The sequence below is a fragment of the Pseudophryne corroboree genome, chromosome 1 (genome assembly GCF_028390025.1).
Source record: "Pseudophryne corroboree isolate aPseCor3 chromosome 1, aPseCor3.hap2, whole genome shotgun sequence".
Lineage (NCBI taxonomy): Eukaryota > Metazoa > Chordata > Amphibia > Anura > Myobatrachidae > Pseudophryne > Pseudophryne corroboree.
The window spans coordinates 909,043,914-909,067,195 of NC_086444.1; the positions used below are offsets into that span (position 1 = coordinate 909,043,914).

General features: G+C 48.0%; 1 protein-coding gene across 5 annotated transcripts in view; it reads left to right on the forward strand.

Annotated features, from left to right (window-relative positions):
• AFG2A (AFG2 AAA ATPase homolog A) overlaps positions 1-23,282 on the forward strand; it is a 963,796-nt gene that overhangs the window by 91,519 nt on the left and 848,995 nt on the right. For all 5 annotated transcript variants that reach the window (XM_063920291.1, XM_063920292.1, XM_063920294.1 and 2 more), the window contains exons 7-9: positions 16,123-16,179; positions 17,533-17,656; positions 18,683-18,938. In XM_063920291.1, coding sequence (XP_063776361.1) covers positions 16,123-16,179; positions 17,533-17,656; positions 18,683-18,938 — 437 coding nt within the window. The remainder of the gene's footprint in view (positions 1-16,122; positions 16,180-17,532; positions 17,657-18,682; positions 18,939-23,282) is intronic.

A 23,282-nucleotide genomic window follows, 5' to 3' on the forward strand; every position in this document is an offset into this window, starting at 1 on the left:
AGTACCGTATATACTCGAGTATAAGCCGACTTTTTCAGCACTTTTTTTTGTGCTGAAAAAGCCACCTCGGCTTATACTCGAGTCAGTGCACAGTGACAGGGAGTGCAGTGTGAAGGAGGGACACGGAGCGCACAGCGCGCGGCTCTCCTGTGTCCCTCCTGCATCTCCGGCGGCAGCGGCTGGTCTATTAAAGGAAGTACCCGTTCGTGACCTCTGATCACGAACCGGCACTTCCTTTAATAGACCCGCCGCGGCCGCCGGAGATGCAGGAGGGACACAGGAGAGCTGCGCGCTGGGCGCTCCGTGTCCCTCCTTCAGAAGACAGCGCGGGATTGACGGATGGGTAAGTAACAGCACTGGGGGAGCATATTTGGCACTATGAGGGGCATATCTGGCAGCAGCATGAGGGGCTTATCTGGCAGCAGCATGAGGGGCATATCTGGCAGCAGCATGAGGAGCATATCTGGCAGCAGCATGAGGGGCATATCTGGCAGCAGCATGAGGGCACATCTGGCAGCAGCATGAGGGCACATCTGGCAGCAGCATGAGAGGCATATCTGGCAGCAGCATGAGAGGCATATCTGGCAGCAGCATGAGGGCATATCTGGCAGCATGAGGGCATATCTGGCAGCAGCATGAGGGCATATCTGGCAGCAGCATGAGGGGCATATCTGGCAGCAGCATGAGGGGCATATCTGGCAGCAGCATGAGGGGCACATCTGGCAGCAGCATGAGGGGCACATCTGGCAGCAGCATGAGGGGCACATCTGGCAGCAGCATGAGGAGCATATCTGGCAGCAGCATGAGGGGCATATCTGGCAGCAGCATGAGGGGCACATCTGGCAGCAGCATGAGGGCATATCTGGCAGCATGAGGGCATATCTTGCACATCTGGCACTGTGGGGCATATTTGGCAGCATGAGGGCATATCTTGCACATCTGGCACTGTGGGGCATATTTGGCAGCATGAGGGCATACCTGGCACATCAGGCACTGTGGGGGCATATCTGGCACTGTGGGGGCATATCTGGCACTGTGGGGGGCATATCTGGCACTGTGGGGTCATATCTGGCAGTATGAGGGCATATCTGGCACTGTGGGGGCATATCTGGCAGTATGAGGGCATATCTGGCACTGTGGGGGCATATCTGGCAGTATGAGTGCATATCTGGCACTGAGGGCTGTGTACGGCTAGAGCTACATTTTCCATCCTAGGCTTGTACTCGAGTCAATAAGCTTTCCCAGGTTTTTGTGGTAAAATTAGGTGCCTCGGCTTATATTCGGATCGACTTATACTCGAGTATATACGGTAAATAGCCAGTGTTATTGTTATTTATTATGTGTTTATTATTTGACAGCACAGATGGTGTAATGATTACCATTACTGCCTCACAGCACTGAGGTAATGGGTTCGATTCCCACAATGCCCCTATTTACCCGTGCTTGTGTGGGTTTCCTCAGGGTACTCCGGTTTCCTCCCACAATCCAAAAATATACTGGTAGGTTAATTGGCTCCCAAAAAAAATAAAAAATGAACCCTAGTGTTAGTGAGTGTGTGTGTAGTAGAGAATATAGGTGGTAATTCAGACCTGATCGCTGTGCTGCTAACTTTGCTGTCCTGCATTCAGATAGTCGCCGCCCAAAGGGTGAGTGTAAATTTGCCGTGCAAGTGTGCGATCGCGTGTTTACGCTGAGCTGCAAAAATCCATTGTGTGCAGTCTCTGCGCAGCCTAGGACTTGGTCCTACAGTGCGATGAGAACAGGCTGATCGGGGCTGGCGCTGACATCAGACACCCTCCCTGAAAACGCTTGGGCACACCTGCTTTTTTCCGGACACTCACAGTAAACGGTCAGTTACCACCCACGAACGCCCTCTTCCTGTTAATCACCTTGCAAACGCCTGTGTGATCGGAATTTTCAAACCATCCTATCGATGCCCGTTGTTGGCCAATGCGCATGCACATTGCGGGCATAAGCATGCGCAGTCTATTGCTGATCACCCGCTGTGCGAAAACGCACAGCAGCGATCAGGTCTGAATCACCGCCATAGATTGTAAGCTTCACTGGGGAAGGGACTGATGTGAATTGTCTAATATTCTCTGTAAAGATCTGTGGAATATGTGTGTGCTATATAAATAATAAATTAATAATTTGTTTATTTAAATATTCAAACCAAACCTGTTATTCTTTAGCAGTGATCCATTCCAGTAACTTTGGAAATAAATAAATTGCGTACGTTTTGTCTCCCATTGTCTTTGTCTGGTTGGGAAACCCTTGCCTCTCTGCCAGGGCTTGGTCTGAGTTGGGAGTGCTGGGAAGAAATCAGAATGTTGATGTACAGAGGTAACCCCAGCTTGTACCTGCGCCACACCATCTCTATCCTCACCTCTTCGGGGTATGACCCCAGCACTGGGCCAAAAGCACCAGTGCTGGTGAAAAAATGTACAGGGAGACCCCCAAGCAATCTTTTTATTATTTTTTTTATTTTTATTCTGTTTTACATGCAGACATAGGCTGACAGTACCCTCCTATTTCTGTGACATCACATAATTACTCAGTTGGCGGGAAGATTACTTTTCTGATGAAAAAAGGTGTCTGGCTGGTCTGTTGAAAAATTTGGTTAGATTTGCAGTACATTTAATAACTGTTTAGTTGGTCAGTTTGCTTGTTGGGTGAAAGTTGATCATATGTGTGGCCAGCTTTAGAATTTAATCACTCAATTACAATAGACACTTCTTGTATCTGTTTTACTATCTACAGTACGATTCATTTGCTCTGTTGTCGTTCACATTCTTGTCAACTCCTTAACCATTTTTCTCTAACGTCCTAGAGGATGCTGGGGACTTCGTAAGGACCATGGGGAATAGACGGGCTCCGCAGGAGATAGGGCACTTTAAGAAAGCTTTGGATTCTGGGTGTGCACTGGCTCCTCCCTCTATGTCCCTCCTCCGGACCTCAGTTTTACACTGTGCCCAGAAGATGAAGGGCGCACTGCAGGGAGCTCCCCTGAGTTCTTTGCTACAGAAAGCATTTTTGTTTGGATTTTTACTTTTTTCACAGGGAGCACTGCTGGCAACAGGCTCCCTGCATCGAGGGACTGAGGAGAGAGGGGCGGACCTACTTAACTGATAGGATCTGCTTCCTCGGCTACTGGACACCATTAGCTTCAGAGGGGGTGAACACAGGTTCGTCATGGGCGTCCACCCCTGGAGACTCGCCGCCGTTCTCCTCACAGAGCCAGAAGAACAGAAGCAAGAAGACGTCTCAGGCGGCAGAAGCCTTCAGCTTCACAGAGGTAACGCACAGCACTGCTGTGCGTCATTGCTCCACATCACCTCACACACTCCGGTCACTGTATGGGTGCAGGGAGCAGGGGGGGGGCGCCCTGGGCAGCAGTAATAACACCTCTTAGATGGCAAATAGGTATATACATGTACAGCTGGGCACTGTACATGTATATAATTGAGCCGCCGCCATTTTACACGATTTTGAGTGGGACAGAAGCCCGCCGCCGAGGGGGCGGGGCTTCTCCCTCAGCACTCACCAGCGCCATTTCTCTCTCCACAAAACGCTGAGAGGAAGCTCCCCGGACTCTCCCCTGCTTACACACGGTGAAGGGAGTTTAAAAAAAGAGGGGGGCGGGGGGCGGATAAAGTATAATACAGCGCTGCTGGGGAAAAGCATTCTGTGTTGGTCTCCAGGTGGTTGCGCTGGGGTGTGTGCTGGCATACTCTCTCTCTGTCTCTCCAAAGGGCCTTTCAGGGGATACTGTCTTCAGAAAAAGTTTCCCTGGGTGTGTGCAGTGTGTCGGTACGTGTGTGTCGACATGTTTGATGAGGAAGGCTCGCTTAATGTGGAGGGGGAGTGCTTGAATGTCAGGTCGCCGTCGGCAACGCCGACACCGGACTGGGTGGATATGCTGAATGTCTTGAATGCAAATGTAAATCTCCTGCATAAAAGATTAGACAAGGCTGAAGCTAGGGATCAGTCAGGTAGCCAGTCCGTGCCTGTCCCTGTGGTGCCAGGACCTTCAGGGTCTCAAAAGCGCCCCATATCCCAGGTCGCTGACACAGATACCGACACAGATACTGACTCTAGTGTCGACTATGAGGATGCAAAATTACAGCCGAAGGTGGCAAAAGGTATTAGGTACATAATTATTGTCATAAAAGAGGTTTTGCATATCACTGAGGAACCCCCTGTCCCTGACACGAGGGTTCACATGTATAAAGGGAAAAAGCCTGAGGTCACATTTCCGTCCTCATCTCCGGATAGGAGACTCCATGTTCCCAAAAGGATTCTCATGGCGTATCCTTTTCCACAGAAGGATCGGATACGTTGGGAATCTGCGCCTAAAGTAGACTAGGCGCTGACACGCTTATCCAAGAAGGTGGCACTGCCTTCTCTGGATACTGCTTCCCTCAAGGATCCTGCTGATCGCAAGCAGGAAATTACCATGAAGCACATTTACACACATTCAGGAACTATAGTTAGGCCGGCCATGGCGTCGGCCTGGGTTTGTAGTGCTGTCGTGGCATGGGCAGACTCCTTATCTACAGAGATGGACACCTTAGATAGGGATACCATTCTAATGACCATGGAGCATATCAGAGATGCTGCCTTGTATATGAGGGATGCTCAGAGAGACATTTGTTTACTAAGCTCTAGAATAAACGCTATGTCTATTTCTGCTAGTCGGCTCTTGTGGACCCGACAGTGGACGGGAGACGCCGACTCAAAGCGGCATATGGAGTCATTGCCTTACAAGGGGGAGGAGTTGTTTGGAGAAGGCCTCTCGGACCTAGTCTCTACTGCTACGGCCGGTAAATCGAATTTTTTACCTTATGTTCCCCCGCAGCATTCTAAGAAGGTACCACATTATCAAATGCAGTCCTTTCGTTCCAATAAAAACAAGAAGGTACGAGGATCGTCCTTCGTTGCCAGAGGTAAAGGCAAGGGAAAAAAGCTGCACTCAGCTAGTTCCCAGGAGCAGAAGTCCTCCCCTACTTCCGCAAAGTCCACAGCATGACGCTGGGGCTTTCCGGGGGGGTCAGATCAAGTGGGGGCACGTCTTCGTCTTTTCAGCCACGTCTGGGTTCAATCACAGGTGGATCCCTGGGCAATAGAGATTGTTTCCCAGGGATACAGACTGGAATTCGAAGACATGCCCCCTCGCCGGTTTTTCAAATCGGCTCTGCCGGCTTCCCCGTCAGAGAGGGAGCTAGTGTTAGCGGCAATTCACAAATTGCACATTCAACAGGTGATAATTAAGGTTCCTCATCTCCAGCAAGGAGAGGGTTGTTATTCATCCCTGTTTGTGGTATCGAAACCGGACGGTTCGGTCAGGCCCATTCTAAATCTAAAATCCCTGAACCTGTACTTGAAGAGGTTGAAGTTCAAAATGGAATCGCTCAGAGCGGTCATCGCCAGCCTGGAGGGAGGGGATTGGATGGTGTCCCTGGACATAAAGGATGCGTACCTTCATGTTCCGATTTCCCCCCCTCACCAGGCGTTTCTGAGATTTGCAGTACAGGATTGTCACTACCAATTTCAGACGTTGCCGTTTGGTCTTTCCACGGCCTCGAGAATTTTCACCAAGGTAATGGCGGAAATGATGGTGCTCCTGCGCAAGCAGGGAGTCACAATTATCCCGTACTTGGACGATCTCCTTATAAAGGCGAGATCTCGGGAGAAGTTGCTGGACAGCGTGTCTCTGTCCATGAAGACGTTGCAGATGCACGGCTGGATTCTCAATTTACCGAAATCCCAGCTAGTACCTGCAACGCGTTTGACCTTTTTGGGCCTGATTCTAGACACAGACCAAAAAAGAGTTTTTCTTCCGGTGGAGAGGGCTCAGGAGCTCATAGCCCTGGTCAGGAACATTTTAAAGCCAAAAAAGGTTTCGGTGCATCATTGCACAAAGGTTCTGGGGAAGATGGTGGCTTCATACGAGGCCATCCCCTTCGGCAGGTTCCATGCGAGGACTTTCCAATGGGACCTATTGGACAAATGGTCCGGGTCCCATCTACATATGCAGGAACGGATCACCCTGTCTCCCAGGGCCAGGGTATCTCTCCTGTGGTGGCTGCACAGTGCTCACCTCCTAGAGGGTCGCAGGTTCGGCATTTAGGACTGGATCCTGGTGACCACGGACGCGAGCCTCCGAGGTTGGGGGGCTGTCGCACTGGAAAGAAATTTCCAAGGTCTCTGGTCAAGCCTAGAGACTTGTCTCCACATCAATGTCCTGGAGTTAAGGGCCATTTACAAAGCCCTACGCCAGGCGGAGGAGTGGCTTCATAACAAACCGGTTCTGATTCAGTCGGACAATATCACGGCAGTGACTCATGTAAACCGCCAAGGCGGCACAAGGAGCAGAGTGGCCATGGCAGAGGCGACCAGGATTCTGCGCTGGGCGGAAGGCCATGCAAGCGCACTATTAGCAGTGTTCATCCCGGCGGTGGACAATTGGGAGGCGGTCTTCCTCAGCAGGCACGACCTGCATTCGGGAGAGTGGGGACTTCATCAAGAAGTCTTCACACAGATCGTGGATCGGTGGGGACTGCCTCAAATAGACATGATGGCGTCCCGTCTCAACAAAAAGCTAAAGAGGTATTGCGCCAGGTCAAGAGACCCTCAGGCGGTAGCGGTAGACGCTCTGGTGACACCATGGGTGTTCAGATCGGTCTATGTGTTTCCTCCTCTGCCTCTCATACCCAAGGTGTTGAGATTAATAAGACAAAGAAGGGTCAGAACAATTCTCATTGTTCCAGATTGGCCAAGGAGGACTTGGTATCCGGATCTGCAAGAGTTGCTCACAGAAGATCAGTGGCCTCTTCCTCTAAGGCAGGACCTGCTGCAGCAGGGGCCCTGTCTGTTCCAAGACTTACCGCGGCTGCGTTTGACGGCATGGCGGTTGAACGCCGGATCCTAGCTGAAAAAGGGATTCCGGAGGAGGTCATTCCTACCCTGATCAAGGCTAGGAAGGATGTGACATCGAAACATTATCACCGTATATGGCGGAAATATATTTCTTGGTGTGAGGCCAGAGCTGCTCCTACGGAGGAATTCCATTTGGGCCGTCTGCTTCACTTCCCTCAAACGGGAGTGAATTTGGGCCTAAAATTAGGGTCCATAAAGGTCCAAATTTCGGCCTTATTTATTTTCTTTCAAAAAGAATTGGCTTCTCTTCCTGAAGTACAGACTTTTGTGAAGGGAGTGCTGCATATTCAGCCTCCCTTTGTACCTCCGGTGGCGCCTTGGGATCTTAACGTGGTATCAAGTTTCCTCAAGTCACCTTGGTTTGAACCACTCAAAACAGTGGAGTTGAAATACCTCACTTGGAAAGTGGTCATGTTGTTGGCCTTAGCTTCTGCAAGGCGTGTTTCGGAATTAGCGGCTTTATCATATAAAAGCCCATACCTGATTTTTCACGTGGATAGGGCAGAGTTGAGGACTCGTCCTCAATTTCTGCCCAAGGTGGTCTCATCTTTTCATATGAACCAACCTATTGTCGTGCCTGTGGCTACACGGGACTTGGGGGACTCCGAGTCCCTGGATGTGGTCAGGGCTTTGAAGATTTACGTGACCAGAACAGCTAGGATCAGGAAGACTGAAGCTCTGTTGTTCTGTATGCGGCCAACAAGGTTGGCGCTCCTGCTTCAAAGCAGACAATTGCTCGCTGGATCTGTAACACGATTCAGCAGGCGCATTCTACGGCAGGATTGCCATTGCCTAAATCGGTTAAGGCCCATTCCACTAGGAAGGTGGGCTCTTCTTGGGCGGCTGCCCGAGGGGTCTCGGCACTACAACTGTGCCGAGCTGCTACTTGGTCGGGGTCAAACACCTTTGCAAAGTTCTGTAAGTGTGATACCCTGGCTGAGGAGGACCTCCTGTTTGCTCAATCGGTGCTGCAGAGTCATCCGCACTCTCCCGCCCGTTTGGGAGCTTTGGTATAATCCCCATGGTTCTTACGGAGTCCCCAGCATCCTCTAGGACGTTAGAGAAAATAGGATTTTACTTACCGGTCAATCTATTTCTCGTAGTCCGTAGAGGCTGCTGGGCGCCCGTCCCAAGTGCGGACTTCTTCTGCAAGACTTGTATATAGTTATTGCTTACATAAGGGTTATGTTATAGTTGGTCGGTCTTGAACCGAGGCTATGTTACTTGTTCATACTGTTAACTGGGTAGTTTATCACAAGTTATACGGTGTGATTGGTGTGGCTGGTATGAATCTCGCCCTTAGGTTACATAAATCCAGCATGAGGGGCACATCTGGCAGCAGCATGAGGGCATATCTGGCAGCAGCATGAGGAGCATATCTGGCAGCAGCATGAGGGGCATATCTGGCAGCAGCATGAGGGGCACATCTGGCAGCAGCATGAGGGCATATCTGGCAGCATGAGGGCATATCTTGCACATCTGGCACTGTGGGGCATATTTGGCAGCATGAGGGCATATCTTGCACATCTGGCACTGTGGGGCATATTTGGCAGCATGAGGGCATACCTGGCACATCAGGCACTGTGGGGGCATATCTGGCACTGTGGGGGCATATCTGGCACTGTGGGGGGCATATCTGGCACTGTGGGGTCATATCTGGCAGTATGAGGGCATATCTGGCACTGTGGGGGCATATCTGGCAGTATGAGGGCATATCTGGCACTGTGGGGGCATATCTGGCAGTATGAGTGCATATCTGGCACTGAGGGCTGTGTACGGCTAGAGCTACATTTTCCATCCTAGGCTTGTACTCGAGTCAATAAGCTTTCCCAGGTTTTTGTGGTAAAATTAGGTGCCTCGGCTTATATTCGGATCGACTTATACTCGAGTATGTATGGTAAATAGCCAGTGTTATTGTTATTTATTATGTGTTTATTATTTGACAGCACAGATGGTGTAATGATTACCATTACTGCCTCACAGCACTGAGGTAATGGGTTCGATTCCCACAATGCCCCTATTTACCCGTGCTTGTGTGGGTTTCCTCAGGGTACTCCGGTTTCCTCCCACAATCCAAAAATATACTGGTAGGTTAATTGGCTCCCAAAAAAAATAAAAAATGAACCCTAGTGTTAGTGAGTGTGTGTGTAGTAGAGAATATAGGTGGTAATTCAGACCTGATCGCTGTGCTGCTAACTTTGCTGTCCTGCATTCAGATAGTCGCCGCCCAAAGGGTGAGTGTAAATTTGCCGTGCAGGTGTGCGATCGCGTGTTTACGCTGAGCTGCAAAAATCCATTGTGTGCAATCTCTGCGCAGCCTAGGACTTGGTCCTACAGTGCGATGAGAACAGGCTGATCGGGGCTGGCGCTGACATCAGACACCCTCCCTGAAAACGCTTGGGCACACCTGCTTTTTTCCGGACACTCACAGTAAACGGTCAGTTACCACCCACGAACGCCCTCTTCCTGTTAATCACCTTGCAAACGCCTGTGTGATCGGAATTTTCAAACCATCCTATCGATGCCCGTTGTTGGCCAATGCGCATGCACATTGCGGGCATAAGCATGCGCAGTCTATTGCTGATCACCCGCTGTGCGAAAACGCACAGCAGCGATCAGGTCTGAATCACCGCCATAGATTGTAAGCTTCACTGGGGAAGGGACTGATGTGAATTGTCTAATATTCTCTGTAAAGATCTGTGGAATATGTGTGTGCTATATAAATAATAAATTAATAATTTGTTTATTTAAATATTCAAACCAAACCTGTTATTCTTTAGCAGTGATCCATTCCAGTAACTTTGGAAATAAATAAATTGCGTACGTTTTGTCTCCCATTGTCTTTGTCTGGTTGGGAAACCCTTGCCTCTCTGCCAGGGCTTGGTCTGAGTTGGGAGTGCTGGGAAGAAATCAGAATGTTGATGTACAGAGGTAACCCCAGCTTGTACCTGCGCCACACCATCTCTATCCTCACCTCTTCGGGGTATGACCCCAGCACTGGGCCAAAAGCACCAGTGCTGGTGAAAAAATGTACAGGGAGACCCCCAAGCAATCTTTTTATTATTTTTTTTATTTTTATTCTGTTTTACATGCAGACATAGGCTGACAGTACCCTCCTATTTCTGTGACATCACACAATTACTCAGTTGGCGGGAAGATTACTTTTCTGATGAAAAAAGGTGTCTGGCTGGTCTGTTGAAAAATTTGGTTAGATTTGCAGTACATTTAATAACTGTTTAGTTGGTCAGTTTGCTTGTTGGGTGAAAGTTGATCATATGTGTGGCCAGCTTTAGAATTTAATCACTCAATTACAATAGACACTTCTTGTATCTGTTTTACTATCTACAGTACGATTCATTTGCTCTGTTGTCGTTCACATTCTTGTCAACTCCTTAACCATTTTTCTCTAACGTCCTAGAGGATGCTGGGGACTTCGTAAGGACCATGGGGAATAGACGGGCTCCGCAGGAGATAGGGCACTTTAAGAAAGCTTTGGATTCTGGGTGTGCACTGGCTCCTCCCTCTATGTCCCTCCTCCGGACCTCAGTTTTACACTGTGCCCAGAAGATGAAGGGCGCACTGCAGGGAGCTCCCCTGAGTTCTTTGCTACAGAAAGCATTTTTGTTTGGATTTTTACTTTTTTCACAGGGAGCACTGCTGGCAACAGGCTCCCTGCATCGAGGGACTGAGGAGAGAGGGGCGGACCTACTTAACTGATAGGATCTGCTTCCTCGGCTACTGGACACCATTAGCTTCAGAGGGGGTGAACACAGGTTCGTTCTGGGCGTCCACCCCTGGAGACTCGCCGCCGTTCTCCTCACAGAGCCAGAAGAACAGAAGCAAGAAGACGTCTCAGGCGGCAGAAGCCTTCAGCTTCACAGAGGTAACGCACAGCACTGCTGTGCGTCATTGCTCCACATCACCTCACACACTCCGGTCACTGTATGGGTGCAGGGAGCAGGGGGGGGGCGCCCTGGGCAGCAGTAATAACACCTCTTAGATGGCAAATAGGTATATACATGTACAGCTGGGCACTGTACATGTATATAATTGAGCCGCCGCCATTTTACACGATTTTGAGTGGGACAGAAGCCCGCCGCCGAGGGGGCGGGGCTTCTCCCTCAGCACTCACCAGCGCCATTTCTCTCTCCACAAAACGCTGAGAGGAAGCTCCCCGGACTCTCCCCTGCTTACACACGGTGAAGGGAGTTTAAAAAAAGAGGGGGGCGGGGGGCGGATAAAGTATAATACAGCGCTGCTGGGGAAAAGCATTCTGTGTTGGTCTCCAGGTGGTTGCGCTGGGGTGTGTGCTGGCATACTCTCTCTCTGTCTCTCCAAAGGGCCTTTCAGGGGATACTGTCTTCAGAAAAAGTTTCCCTGGGTGTGTGCAGTGTGTCGGTACGTGTGTGTCGACATGTTTGATGAGGAAGGCTCGCTTAATGTGGAGGGGGAGTGCTTGAATGTCAGGTCGCCGTCGGCAACGCCGACACCGGACTGGGTGGATATGCTGAATGTCTTGAATGCAAATGTAAATCTCCTGCATAAAAGATTAGACAAGGCTGAAGCTAGGGATCAGTCAGGTAGCCAGTCCGTGCCTGTCCCTGTGGTGCCAGGACCTTCAGGGTCTCAAAAGCGCCCCATATCCCAGGTCGCTGACACAGATACCGACACAGATACTGACTCTAGTGTCGACTATGAGGATGCAAAATTACAGCCGAAGGTGGCAAAAGGTATTAGGTACATAATTATTGTCATAAAAGAGGTTTTGCATATCACTGAGGAACCCCCTGTCCCTGACACGAGGGTTCACATGTATAAAGGGAAAAAGCCTGAGGTCACATTTCCGTCCTCATCTCCGGATAGGAGACTCCATGTTCCCAAAAGGATTCTCATGGCGTATCCTTTTCCACAGAAGGATCGGATACGTTGGGAATCTGCGCCTAAAGTAGACTAGGCGCTGACACGCTTATCCAAGAAGGTGGCACTGCCTTCTCTGGATACTGCTTCCCTCAAGGATCCTGCTGATCGCAAGCAGGAAATTACCATGAAGCACATTTACACACATTCAGGAACTATAGTTAGGCCGGCCATGGCGTCGGCCTGGGTTTGTAGTGCTGTCGTGGCATGGGCAGACTCCTTATCTACAGAGATGGACACCTTAGATAGGGATACCATTCTAATGACCATGGAGCATATCAGAGATGCTGCCTTGTATATGAGGGATGCTCAGAGAGACATTTGTTTACTAAGCTCTAGAATAAACGCTATGTCTATTTCTGCTAGTCGGCTCTTGTGGACCCGACAGTGGACGGGAGACGCCGACTCAAAGCGGCATATGGAGTCATTGCCTTACAAGGGGGAGGAGTTGTTTGGAGAAGGCCTCTCGGACCTAGTCTCTACTGCTACGGCCGGTAAATCGAATTTTTTACCTTATGTTCCCCCGCAGCATTCTAAGAAGGTACCACATTATCAAATGCAGTCCTTTCGTTCCAATAAAAACAAGAAGGTACGAGGATCGTCCTTCGTTGCCAGAGGTAAAGGCAAGGGAAAAAAGCTGCACTCAGCTAGTTCCCAGGAGCAGAAGTCCTCCCCTACTTCCGCAAAGTCCACAGCATGACGCTGGGGCTTTCCGGGGGGGTCAGATCAAGTGGGGGCACGTCTTCGTCTTTTCAGCCACGTCTGGGTTCAATCACAGGTGGATCCCTGGGCAATAGAGATTGTTTCCCAGGGATACAGACTGGAATTCGAAGACCTGCCCCCTCGCCGGTTTTTCAAATCGGCTCTGCCGGCTTCCCCGTCAGAGAGGGAGCTAGTGTTAGCGGCAATTCACAAATTGCACATTCAACAGGTGATAATTAAGGTTCCTCATCTCCAGCAAGGAGAGGGTTGTTATTCATCCCTGTTTGTGGTATCGAAACCGGACGGTTCGGTCAGGCCCATTCTAAATCTAAAATCCCTGAACCTGTACTTGAAGAGGTTGAAGTTCAAAATGGAATCGCTCAGAGCGGTCATCGCCAGCCTGGAGGGAGGGGATTGGATGGTGTCCCTGGACATAAAGGATGCGTACCTTCATGTTCCGATTTTCCCCCCTCACCAGGCGTTTCTGAGATTTGCAGTACAGGATTGTCACTACCAATTTCAGACGTTGCCGTTTGGTCTTTCCACGGCCTCGAGAATTTTCACCAAGGTAATGGCGGAAATGATGGTGCTCCTGCGCAAGCAGGGAGTCACAATTATCCCGTACTTGGACGATCTCCTTATAAAGGCGAGATCTCGGGAGAAGTTGCTGGACAGCGTGTCTCTGTCCATGAAGACGTTGCAGATGCACGGCTGGATTCTCAATTTACCGAAATCCCAGCTAGTACCTGCAACGCGTTTGACCTTTTTGGGCCTGATTCTAGACACAGACCAAAAAAGAGTTTTTCTTCCGGTGGAGAGGGCTCAGGAGCTCATAGCCCTGGTCAGGAACATTTTAAAGCCAAAAAAGGTTTCGGTGCATCATTGCACAAAGGTTCTGGGGAAGATGGTGGCTTCATACGAGGCCATCCCCTTCGGCAGGTTCCATGCGAGGACTTTCCAATGGGACCTATTGGACAAATGGTCCGGGTCCCATCTACATATGCAGGAACGGATCACCCTGTCTCCCAGGGCCAGGGTATCTCTCCTGTGGTGGCTGCACAGTGCTCACCTCCTAGAGGGTCGCAGGTTTGGCATTTAGGACTGGATCCTGGTGACCACGGACGCGAGCCTCCGAGGTTGGGGGGCTGTCGCACTGGAAAGAAATTTCCAAGGTCTCTGGTCAAGCCTAGAGACTTGTCTCCACATCAATGTCCTGGAGTTAAGGGCCATTTACAAAGCCCTACGCCAGGCGGAGGAGTGGCTTCATAACAAACCGGTTCTGATTCAGTCGGACAATATCACGGCAGTGACTCATGTAAACCGCCAAGGCGGCACAAGGAGCAGAGTGGCCATGGCAGAGGCGACCAGGATTCTGCGCTGGGCGGAAGGCCATGCAAGCGCACTATTAGCAGTGTTCATCCCGGCGGTGGACAATTGGGAGGCGGTCTTCCTCAGCAGGCACGACCTGCATTCGGGAGAGTGGGGACTTCATCAAGAAGTCTTCACACAGATCGTGGATCGGTGGGGACTGCCTCAAATAGACATGATGGCGTCCCGTCTCAACAAAAAGCTAAAGAGGTATTGCGCCAGGTCAAGAGACCCTCAGGCGGTAGCGGTAGACGCTCTGGTGACACCATGGGTGTTCAGATCGGTCTATGTGTTTCCTCCTCTGCCTCTCATACCCAAGGTGTTGAGATTAATAAGACAAAGAAGGGTCAGAACAATTCTCATTGTTCCAGATTGGCCAAGGAGGACTTGGTATCCGGATCTGCAAGAGTTGCTCACAGAAGATCAGTGGCCTCTTCCTCTAAGGCAGGACCTGCTGCAGCAGGGGCCCTGTCTGTTCCAAGACTTACCGCGGCTGCGTTTGACGGCATGGCGGTTGAACGCCGGATCCTAGCTGAAAAAGGGATTCCGGAGGAGGTCATTCCTACCCTGATCAAGGCTAGGAAGGATGTGACATCGAAACATTATCACCGTATATGGCGGAAATATATTTCTTGGTGTGAGGCCAGAGCTGCTCCTACGGAGGAGTTCCATTTGGGCCGTCTGCTTCACTTCCCTCAAACGGGAGTGAATTTGGGCCTAAAATTAGGGTCCATAAAGGTCCAAATTTCGGCCTTATTTATTTTCTTTCAAAAAGAATTGGCTTCTCTTCCTGAAGTACAGACTTTTGTGAAGGGAGTGCTGCATATTCAGCCTCCCTTTGTACCTCCGGTGGCACCTTGGGATCTTAACGTGGTATCAAGTTTCCTCAAGTCACCTTGGTTTGAACCACTCAAAACAGTGGAGTTGAAATACCTCACTTGGAAAGTGGTCATGTTGTTGGCCTTAGCTTCTGCAAGGCGTGTTTCGGAATTAGCGGCTTTATCATATAAAAGCCCATACCTGATTTTTCACGTGGATAGGGCAGAGTTGAGGACTCGTCCTCAATTTCTGCCCAAGGTGGTCTCATCTTTTCATATGAACCAACCTATTGTCGTGCCTGTGGCTACACGGGACTTGGGGGACTCCGAGTCCCTGGATGTGGTCAGGGCTTTGAAGATTTACGTGACCAGAACAGCTAGGATCAGGAAGACTGAAGCTCTGTTGTTCTGCATGCGGCCAACAAGGTTGGCGCTCCTGCTTCAAAGCAGACAATTGCTCGCTGGATCTGTAACACGATTCAGCAGGCGCATTCTACGGCAGGATTGCCATTGCCTAAATCGGTTAAGGCCCATTCCACTAGGAAGGTAGGCTCTTCTTGGGGTCTCGGCATCCCGAGGGGTCTCGGCACTACAACTGTGCCGAGCTGCTACTTGGTCGGGGTCAAACACCTTTGCAAAGTTCTGTAAGTGTGATACCCTGGCTGAGGAGGACCTCCTGTTTGCTCAATCGGTGCTGCAGAGTCATCCGCACTCTCCCGCCCGTTTGGGAGCTTTGGTATAATCCCCATGGTTCTTACGGAGTCCCCAGCATCCTCTAGGACGTTAGAGAAAATAGGATTTTACTTACCGGTCAATCTATTTCTCGTAGTCCGTAGAGGCTGCTGGGCGCCCGTCCCAAGTGCGGACTTCTTCTGCAAGACTTGTATATAGTTATTGCTAACATAAGGGTTATGTTATAGTTGGTCGGTCTTGAACCGAGGCTATGTTACTTGTTCATACTGTTAACTGGGTAGTTTATCACAAGTTATACGGTGTGATTGGTGTGGCTGGTATGAATCTCGCCCTTAGGTTACATAAATCCTTTCCTCGTACTGTTCATATCCTCTGGGCACAGTTTCTCTAACTGAGGTCTGGAGGATGGACATAGAGGGAGGAGCCAGTGCACACCCAGAATCCAAAGCTTTCTTAAAGTGCCCTATCTCCTGCGGAGCCCGTCTATTCCCCATGGTCCTTACGGAGTCCCCAGCATCCTCTACGGACTACGAGAAATAGATTTACCGGTAAGTAAAATCCTATTTTAAATGTATTAAGAAACTAAAAATATAGAGTTTTGTGTGCGTGTCCAGCTTAATATATTTGACTGCAGGCTACTAAACAATAACACTGTTTTTATATCAAATTCCTTTTTTCTATACAGATATTATGGAGAGTCAGAGGCTAGACTGCGGCAGATATTTGCTGAAGCATCACAACGGTAATGTTACAAATTGGACCATTTTAATAGTAGTGAAGTGAGTCACTATTAAGTTATTTTACATAAAGGGATACTGTTTCATAATAAGTAAAGAAGAGGAGTAGCTGAAAACTACCTAAAGCTGCGTACACACCAAATGCCAAATGCCGTTTTGGTGCGAGATATGACTTACATTGCGCAGTGTGTACCCAGGATTGCGGCTTCAGCGGTTGCATGCGACTTGCGCATGGTTTGATGTGCTGCACATCAAACCAAGCGTCCTGTGTTATGTTCGTGAAGGACGGAACATGGTTGTTCCGTCCTTCTTTAAAATCGCCCCAGTGTGTACAAGCTATTCAGGCTGGTAGGGATTCGTTCCTATGTCGGAGTGAAACCCCGTCACTCCAGTGTGTACCCAGCCTAAGTGTCTGCGCCATGAGAAATTACATGAGCATGTCATGTCATTTCCCCTCCCAAACAAACTCTTTTACCAAACTATGAATGGTCAGAAACCGGCTCCTGGGCACATGTATTGTGAATGTGTGGAGCAAGTAGAGTATTCTAGGAAGTACATTCATTTTAATTATATGTGAATAATAGAAATTCTGTTCAGGCGCAATAAATAGATAATATTATAAACAATTGTGTTGATCACCCAAAAAACCAATGTTAGTGCAGCTCTAAAGCAGCAACCTGGATTGCCTCAAAACATATATCATTTTTCTCAGTGATAATATTCTTATCAAAAGAAAGAGAGTGCATAGATGATCAACATATACAATCTTTTTAATAAAAAGTATATAGAATAATTTAAAAATACACAAAAACATGTATTGAAATGCTAAGTATTTATAGGTGCATTACATTTCCTTGGATACATAATCTAAGTTTGTTAACTACTCAACAGTTCAGTTCAAATGGTCTGTCCCTGTCTGTGACCGGACATCAGGATAATCCAGATGTGTGTAGCTATCAATCACTTGTAAACATACCAACAATCCCACAGAGATTGGGTACAGAAACAGAAGGATTGATTAGGATGACCAGTAGGTCATCCGTGAATAAGGTCAGCTTGTTTTCATGGCCACGTATCGACAGCCCGGATGTGTCGGGGTGCATTGGGATCTAGTAATTTCTAATGCCTTTATGTCTGTATGTTTCAATTCTTACTCTGCAGCCTAGAATTGCTCATATTTATGTAATAAATGGACAATGGGCAGTAGAACTTTGATAGAATAGATGATTGCTAGTGCTCAGCATAGTCTTTAATACCGTCTGATTCTGGACATTTCCTTGCCTAATGTTGATATTATAAATGTATTATTAATTCAGTAACTCTGAAATTTAAAGGGAATGCTTGTTATATTTTCATAGACAACCGTCAATTATATTTATTGATGAGCTGGATGCACTGTGTCCTAAAAGAGAAGGGGCGCAGAATGAAGTGGAGAAAAGGGTTGTAGCCTCGTTACTCACTCTGATGGATGGGATTGGCTCGGTAAGGTCACTGGTCTCTCGGTGCACATTTGCTATTGTTCCCTGTTTAATTGAATGGATAAAATAGGATCCGACAGTACACTATTCAATGTTGGCCGGAAACGGGCAGCATTCCGACAAATTAATCTGCATTACCCTAAAACTATATTACCCTAAAACTGTCGAAAACAGCAGTTTTCGAAAGCGTATTTCGACAGAAATATGTGGATCGGCGAGTAAGTCGCCGATCCACGTGTTTTTCGACCAACATTCATTAAAACGGCACTTGCATTGAATAGGTCGAATGCAAATTCGACCTATTCCTGTCGGAAAGTGCCAGTATTTCCGACTGTCGGAAATACCGGTAGTAATTGAATAGACCCCTATATGTGTTTTTATACAGAATGTGTTTTTTTATTTTGTCCCTCTCATTCAGACTCTTCAATAACACTTCTCATTAAGGTCTATAGTCATTAATATGCTCCATCTGTCCATTGATACTTTGGTACCTGGCTTGGTGCAATTTGTTTTGAAAGGTGTGTTGTGAGCCCTATTAGTTCATGTACCTGCACGGATCAGGCTGGCACAGGAAGAGGAATCCAATCAGATCCTTCTTTGCAATTAAGACCTCCTTCCCAGAGAAAGGAGTGGGCCATCGGGAACCAATGCCACCTGAAGATGGCGTAGGTTGCTGTTGTAGAACTCTGAAAATGTTTGCATTTCAGAGTTCAATGAATGAAGGTCCCCATTCTACATGAGGACACCGGGAAGGATTGGAAAATGACCATATTTCACTTGCATGTAATAGTAACTTTTTCTATATATTCTGCTGTTTCATGTTGCCATCTCCTACCCCACGTTTTACTCTCCCTATAGTGTCGTTCATTGGCCTCCTTCACACAGTTGCTATAATTTCTCTACTCTTATTCCTCTCTCCTTTTGGATTACATTAATCACCATGTACCATTGCTGATAACTGGTAGGCATAATAAACACTGAGTACTCCAATATGTTTTTCACATTTGTTTTTCGTATGCCTATATCTTAGGAAGAAAGCCAGGGCCAGCTATTGGTGCTGGGTGCAACCAATCGGCCTCATTCACTGGACAGCGCATTACGTCGTCCTGGGCGATTTGACAAGGAAATAGAAATTGGTATCCCAAATGCTCAGGGACGTCTGGACATTCTCCGGCGGATACTTGTGAAGGTCCCACATCAGCTGACAGGAAAGGAACTGTTGCAGCTAGCAGACAGTGCCCATGGTTATGTGGGGGCAGATTTAGCAGCACTGTGCAAGGAGGCAGGTGAGTGCTTTTTATATCATGCACATTCTAGAACATAGGATTGGTCATAATATTATTGTACTGTAAATTAATTTTGCCAACTCCTTTGATATAATCCTATTGAAGTTGAATGAGGGAATTACGGACTGACTTGCTTTATTACAAATCCCTATGTGGAGAATTAAAGGGCCAATTCAGTAAGGTTAGCAGATTCTGCTAATCAGCAGAATTTGCTAATCATTAGCATGCATTCTGGGGGCCGCCCAGCATGCTGACCGGCGACTCCCCCCTGCTTCAAGCAGAAATTGCGAACAGCACACAATTTCTGCTTGTTAGCAGAAATTAAGGATGACTCCTGCCTGCGCAGCTTAGCTGCGGCTGCAGGAGTCCCGGCGCCATTTTTGTTGTCGCTGTGGCCGCAACCCCCACACGCCCCCGCAACGCTCCATTTCCACCCAGAAAACGGAGCGTTGCCGCCCCCCTCCCGCCTCGCAACCGCCTCTGCCTGATTGACAGGCAGAGACGATCGTAATTTCTGCGGCCCCCTGCAGAAATTGCGGGTGCATGCGCAGTAAGGCCTGCGCATGCGGCCGCGGCCCCTCAGAAAAAATTCCGTACGAATCGCTACTTGCGATTCATACTGAATTTGCCCCTAAATTTGTTCCAATAAAATCTTGGTTTACCACAGCTTGACTTAATGCGCATACCGCGTGGCCATTTAGTGTACCACGCGTATGCATTTACCTGCTTAAGACAGAATTCATTTGTGAAAGGCTTATCCCGGCAGTCAGGTGGTAATTCTCTTTGCTAGCCGCATTAAGTGTGGGGGAAAATGAGGGAATCGGTCTGTACCCCAAAAAAGTGCAAATAAACATTGGATAACAATATAGAAACATAGAAACATAGAATTTGTCGGCAGATAAGAACCACTTGGCCCATCTAGTCTGCCCCTTATTTTTTTTTTTTTTATATATTATTTTTTATCACTAACCTTATTTGATCCTTATTTCTTTGTAAGGATATCCTTATGTCTATCCCATGCATGTTTAAATTGCTCTACTGTCTTAGCCTCTACCACCTCTGATGGGAGGCTATTCCACTTGTCCACTACCCTTTCTGTGAAATAATTTTTCCGCAAATTTCCCCTGAACCTCCCCCCCTCCAGTCTCAGTGCATGTCCTCGTGTCCTATTGCTTCTCTTCATTTGGAGAATGTTTCCCTCCTGGACTTTGTTAAAACCCTTCATATATTTGAAAGTTTCTATCATGTCTCCCCTTTCCCTTCTCGGCTCCAAACTATACATATTGAGATTTCTTAGTCTTTCTGGGTATGTTTTGTGATGTAGGCCATGCACCATTTTAGTTGCCCTCCTTTGTACAGTTTCTAATGTATTAATATCCTTTAGAAGATATGGCCTCCAGAACTGAATACAGTATTCTAGATGAGGCCGTACCAATGACCTATACAGTGGCATTATTACTTCTTTCTTTCTGCTGCTGATTCCTCTCCCAATGCAGCCAAGCATCTGACTAGCCTTCCTCATTGCCTTGTTACATTGCTTACCTGCTTTTAAGTCATCTGAAATAGTGACTCCTAGATCCCTTTCCTCCTCAGTAGTTTCCAGTATAGTGCCATTAATACTGTATTTAGCTTTAGGATTTTTGAGACCCAAGTGCATGATTTTGCATTTTTTGGCATTAAACTGTAATTGCCAGACTCTTGACCATATTAACAGATAACAGCCTATTAGTGACCAAAATAAAAGTATGTGTGGCTCTTAAAAGAGACAAGAACCCCCCCCCCCCCACAAGGGTCAGGGAGACTATATGCTTATAAATTATGCAAATATACAAAAATATACCCTCAGGGGTTCTGAAGCAAGTTCCAACATTTACCTTAAAATAGGGATGTTCCCCAACTTTCCAGCTGCTCAGGATCTGCAAACATTTATATTACACCACTGTGTATGAAGCCCTCTGATCTGTTCTTTTATACAGTGTGACTGACCTGCACTTCAGTTAAGCCAGAATTAATGGTAAGATACAATAAAATTTGTGCACATTATGTACAACATACAGGCTCAGAACTAGATTAAGACTACTTACTACGTAGGGTGCTCGCAGGTTTCTAACTGAACAACTTTATGTACTTTCACCCAGGAAGAAACCACTTAACACAATCCGCAGCTAATGGAACCTTCCCCTAAAATAATGATAAATACTACTAGCTACAGCACCTCGCTCCGCTAGTAGAAGTCAGTTACCTATGGTTTTCCACAGCCCACTCATGACCGTTCAGTTGCTGTGGAGGCGCGTATGCTAGTTGCTGCCAACTTGCCGAGAGCAGTGCATGGAACCCCTCCCTGCAGAGCGCCGCCCACAGCCCCATTATGATTGATCGTGATGATACTTAGCCTAAAATCTGCCTTAGAAAATTGCCTACTCAATGAGGAAAACCTAATCGCAGTCGGTTCAGTGGTTTCAGAGTTTATAGCAATCAGACAAACATACGTTCTCATATATACGATGTACAGAGGTGTCTGTGTCACCTCCTTATTGAATACAAAACACACAAAAAAGCACAAAGCGATGAGTGGCGCTGACCTATATCTAAGCGATGTTAGCAACTCTTACAGTTTTGTTATATGTTGTATAGGCTTGTGGAACCTGAAATATGCCTTTCTCTATCATCCATAAGGGATACTGGGAACACTGATTATGATGGGGTATAGATGGGGTCCAAAGGAGCCGGTGCACTTTAAATTTCTTCAGCGAGGTGTGCTGGTTCCTCCCCTCTATGCCTCCTCCCTCACAGCTCAGTTTAGAAAAATGTGCCCTCATTAAAGGATGCACACTCTGGAGCTCCAGAGAGAGTTTTTCTTCAGTTTATTTTCTGTTTGTTATTTTACAGGTAAGCTGTTGGGCAATAGCTTACCTGCACCGAGGGACACTAAGGGGGGGACCGACACCGGCCTCATGGAGGTGCTGAGTCGAATCCCGCTGACAGGACCACTGTCCTGAGGGTTTGTGTACCGCAGGCATTACGCTCTCGCGCACACACCTGCAGCACTCCGCACCCCCCCAGTACAGAGCCTGAAGGTCATCAGAGTGTTGAGTGATAACCGGGGACCCTGCTTGATGGGGCCCTGGTTCATTGTGCGGCGCGATCACAGGGCTGGCATACGGACTTGGGGTGATCCCATAGCCCCCCACCGCGCAGACTGCCCAGCAATAGTGGAATGGGGTACCAGTACTTTCATTTTTACACTATTTGGGGACTGTGCCAGCATAAATAACTGTTTAGCTCCGGTGCCATTACAGGGGGCGGAGCTTCATCAGAGCGGGACCAGCGGCTTCCTAGCGCCATTTCCTGCACTCACAGCGCTGCCGCAGGACTGTCAGCTCCTCCAAGCAGGCACGGATACAGAGGGGGGCGGTGGGGGCGATCGCCCCCCCTAGCACACTTCTGCCTACAGACAATCTGTCTGTGAAGTCCTGCTCCTTAACCCCTTCCTATCTCAGCTGGCCGTCAGCTATAGTCAGTCAGCTATAGTCAGTGGTGTGAGTCGCAGCAGCTCACAGCGGGTGCCCCTTCCTCCTCACTCACCCTTTTGGCCTGCACGGCAGTTAATCAATCAACATAGTTTGTTGATTGAGACTGCTTTCATCTCCCCAGCGTCTCCTTGCTGATAACAGATCCAGGAAGTGTGGCTGTGTGTTGGGGGCGTGGCTTCACTTATAAGACAGGCTAGTGGGCTAATACAAACAGTATACTATAGTGTGTTTACTTTTTTCCACACTGAGAGCATGCTGCATTCCTGCACCCAGAGACCAGCCAGAGGGACTTTCCTGCCAATCTGTGCCATTGACCAGCCTGTGGAAAAGGGACCATCTTACCAGCCTGTTGCAGAGGAACCAGCCAGTAAGAGATCTTCTTGCCATATTCCCTAGGCAGGGTATTACAGGTTGAGTCTCACATATGTGCGATACAGTAGAACAGAGGATGTCTGTAGTAGATGCACTTATAGGTTTTAAAATATTCCTTGTATTTCATAATATTAAACATTACATATCATGTCCTGTCAGTGAAATACTAAAATAATAGAGAGATGCGTGTAAAAGTACAGAAAATGTGTATAAAAATGCTATACAAGAAATATGGTGTATGCTAATCTGTCCTCTATTTGGTTACTTTCTCATAACACCATACTCCTTCTACAAGGTATCAACTCGGAATTGTCCTCACCGTGTAATTCCCCTACAAGGTGCCCTCACTATAGCCTCACAAATGAGTATTAACGTCTTCAAGTTCCTGTATAGCATTGGTCCTATAATGTGCATCAGTTTATATATCAGTGGGAGAGAT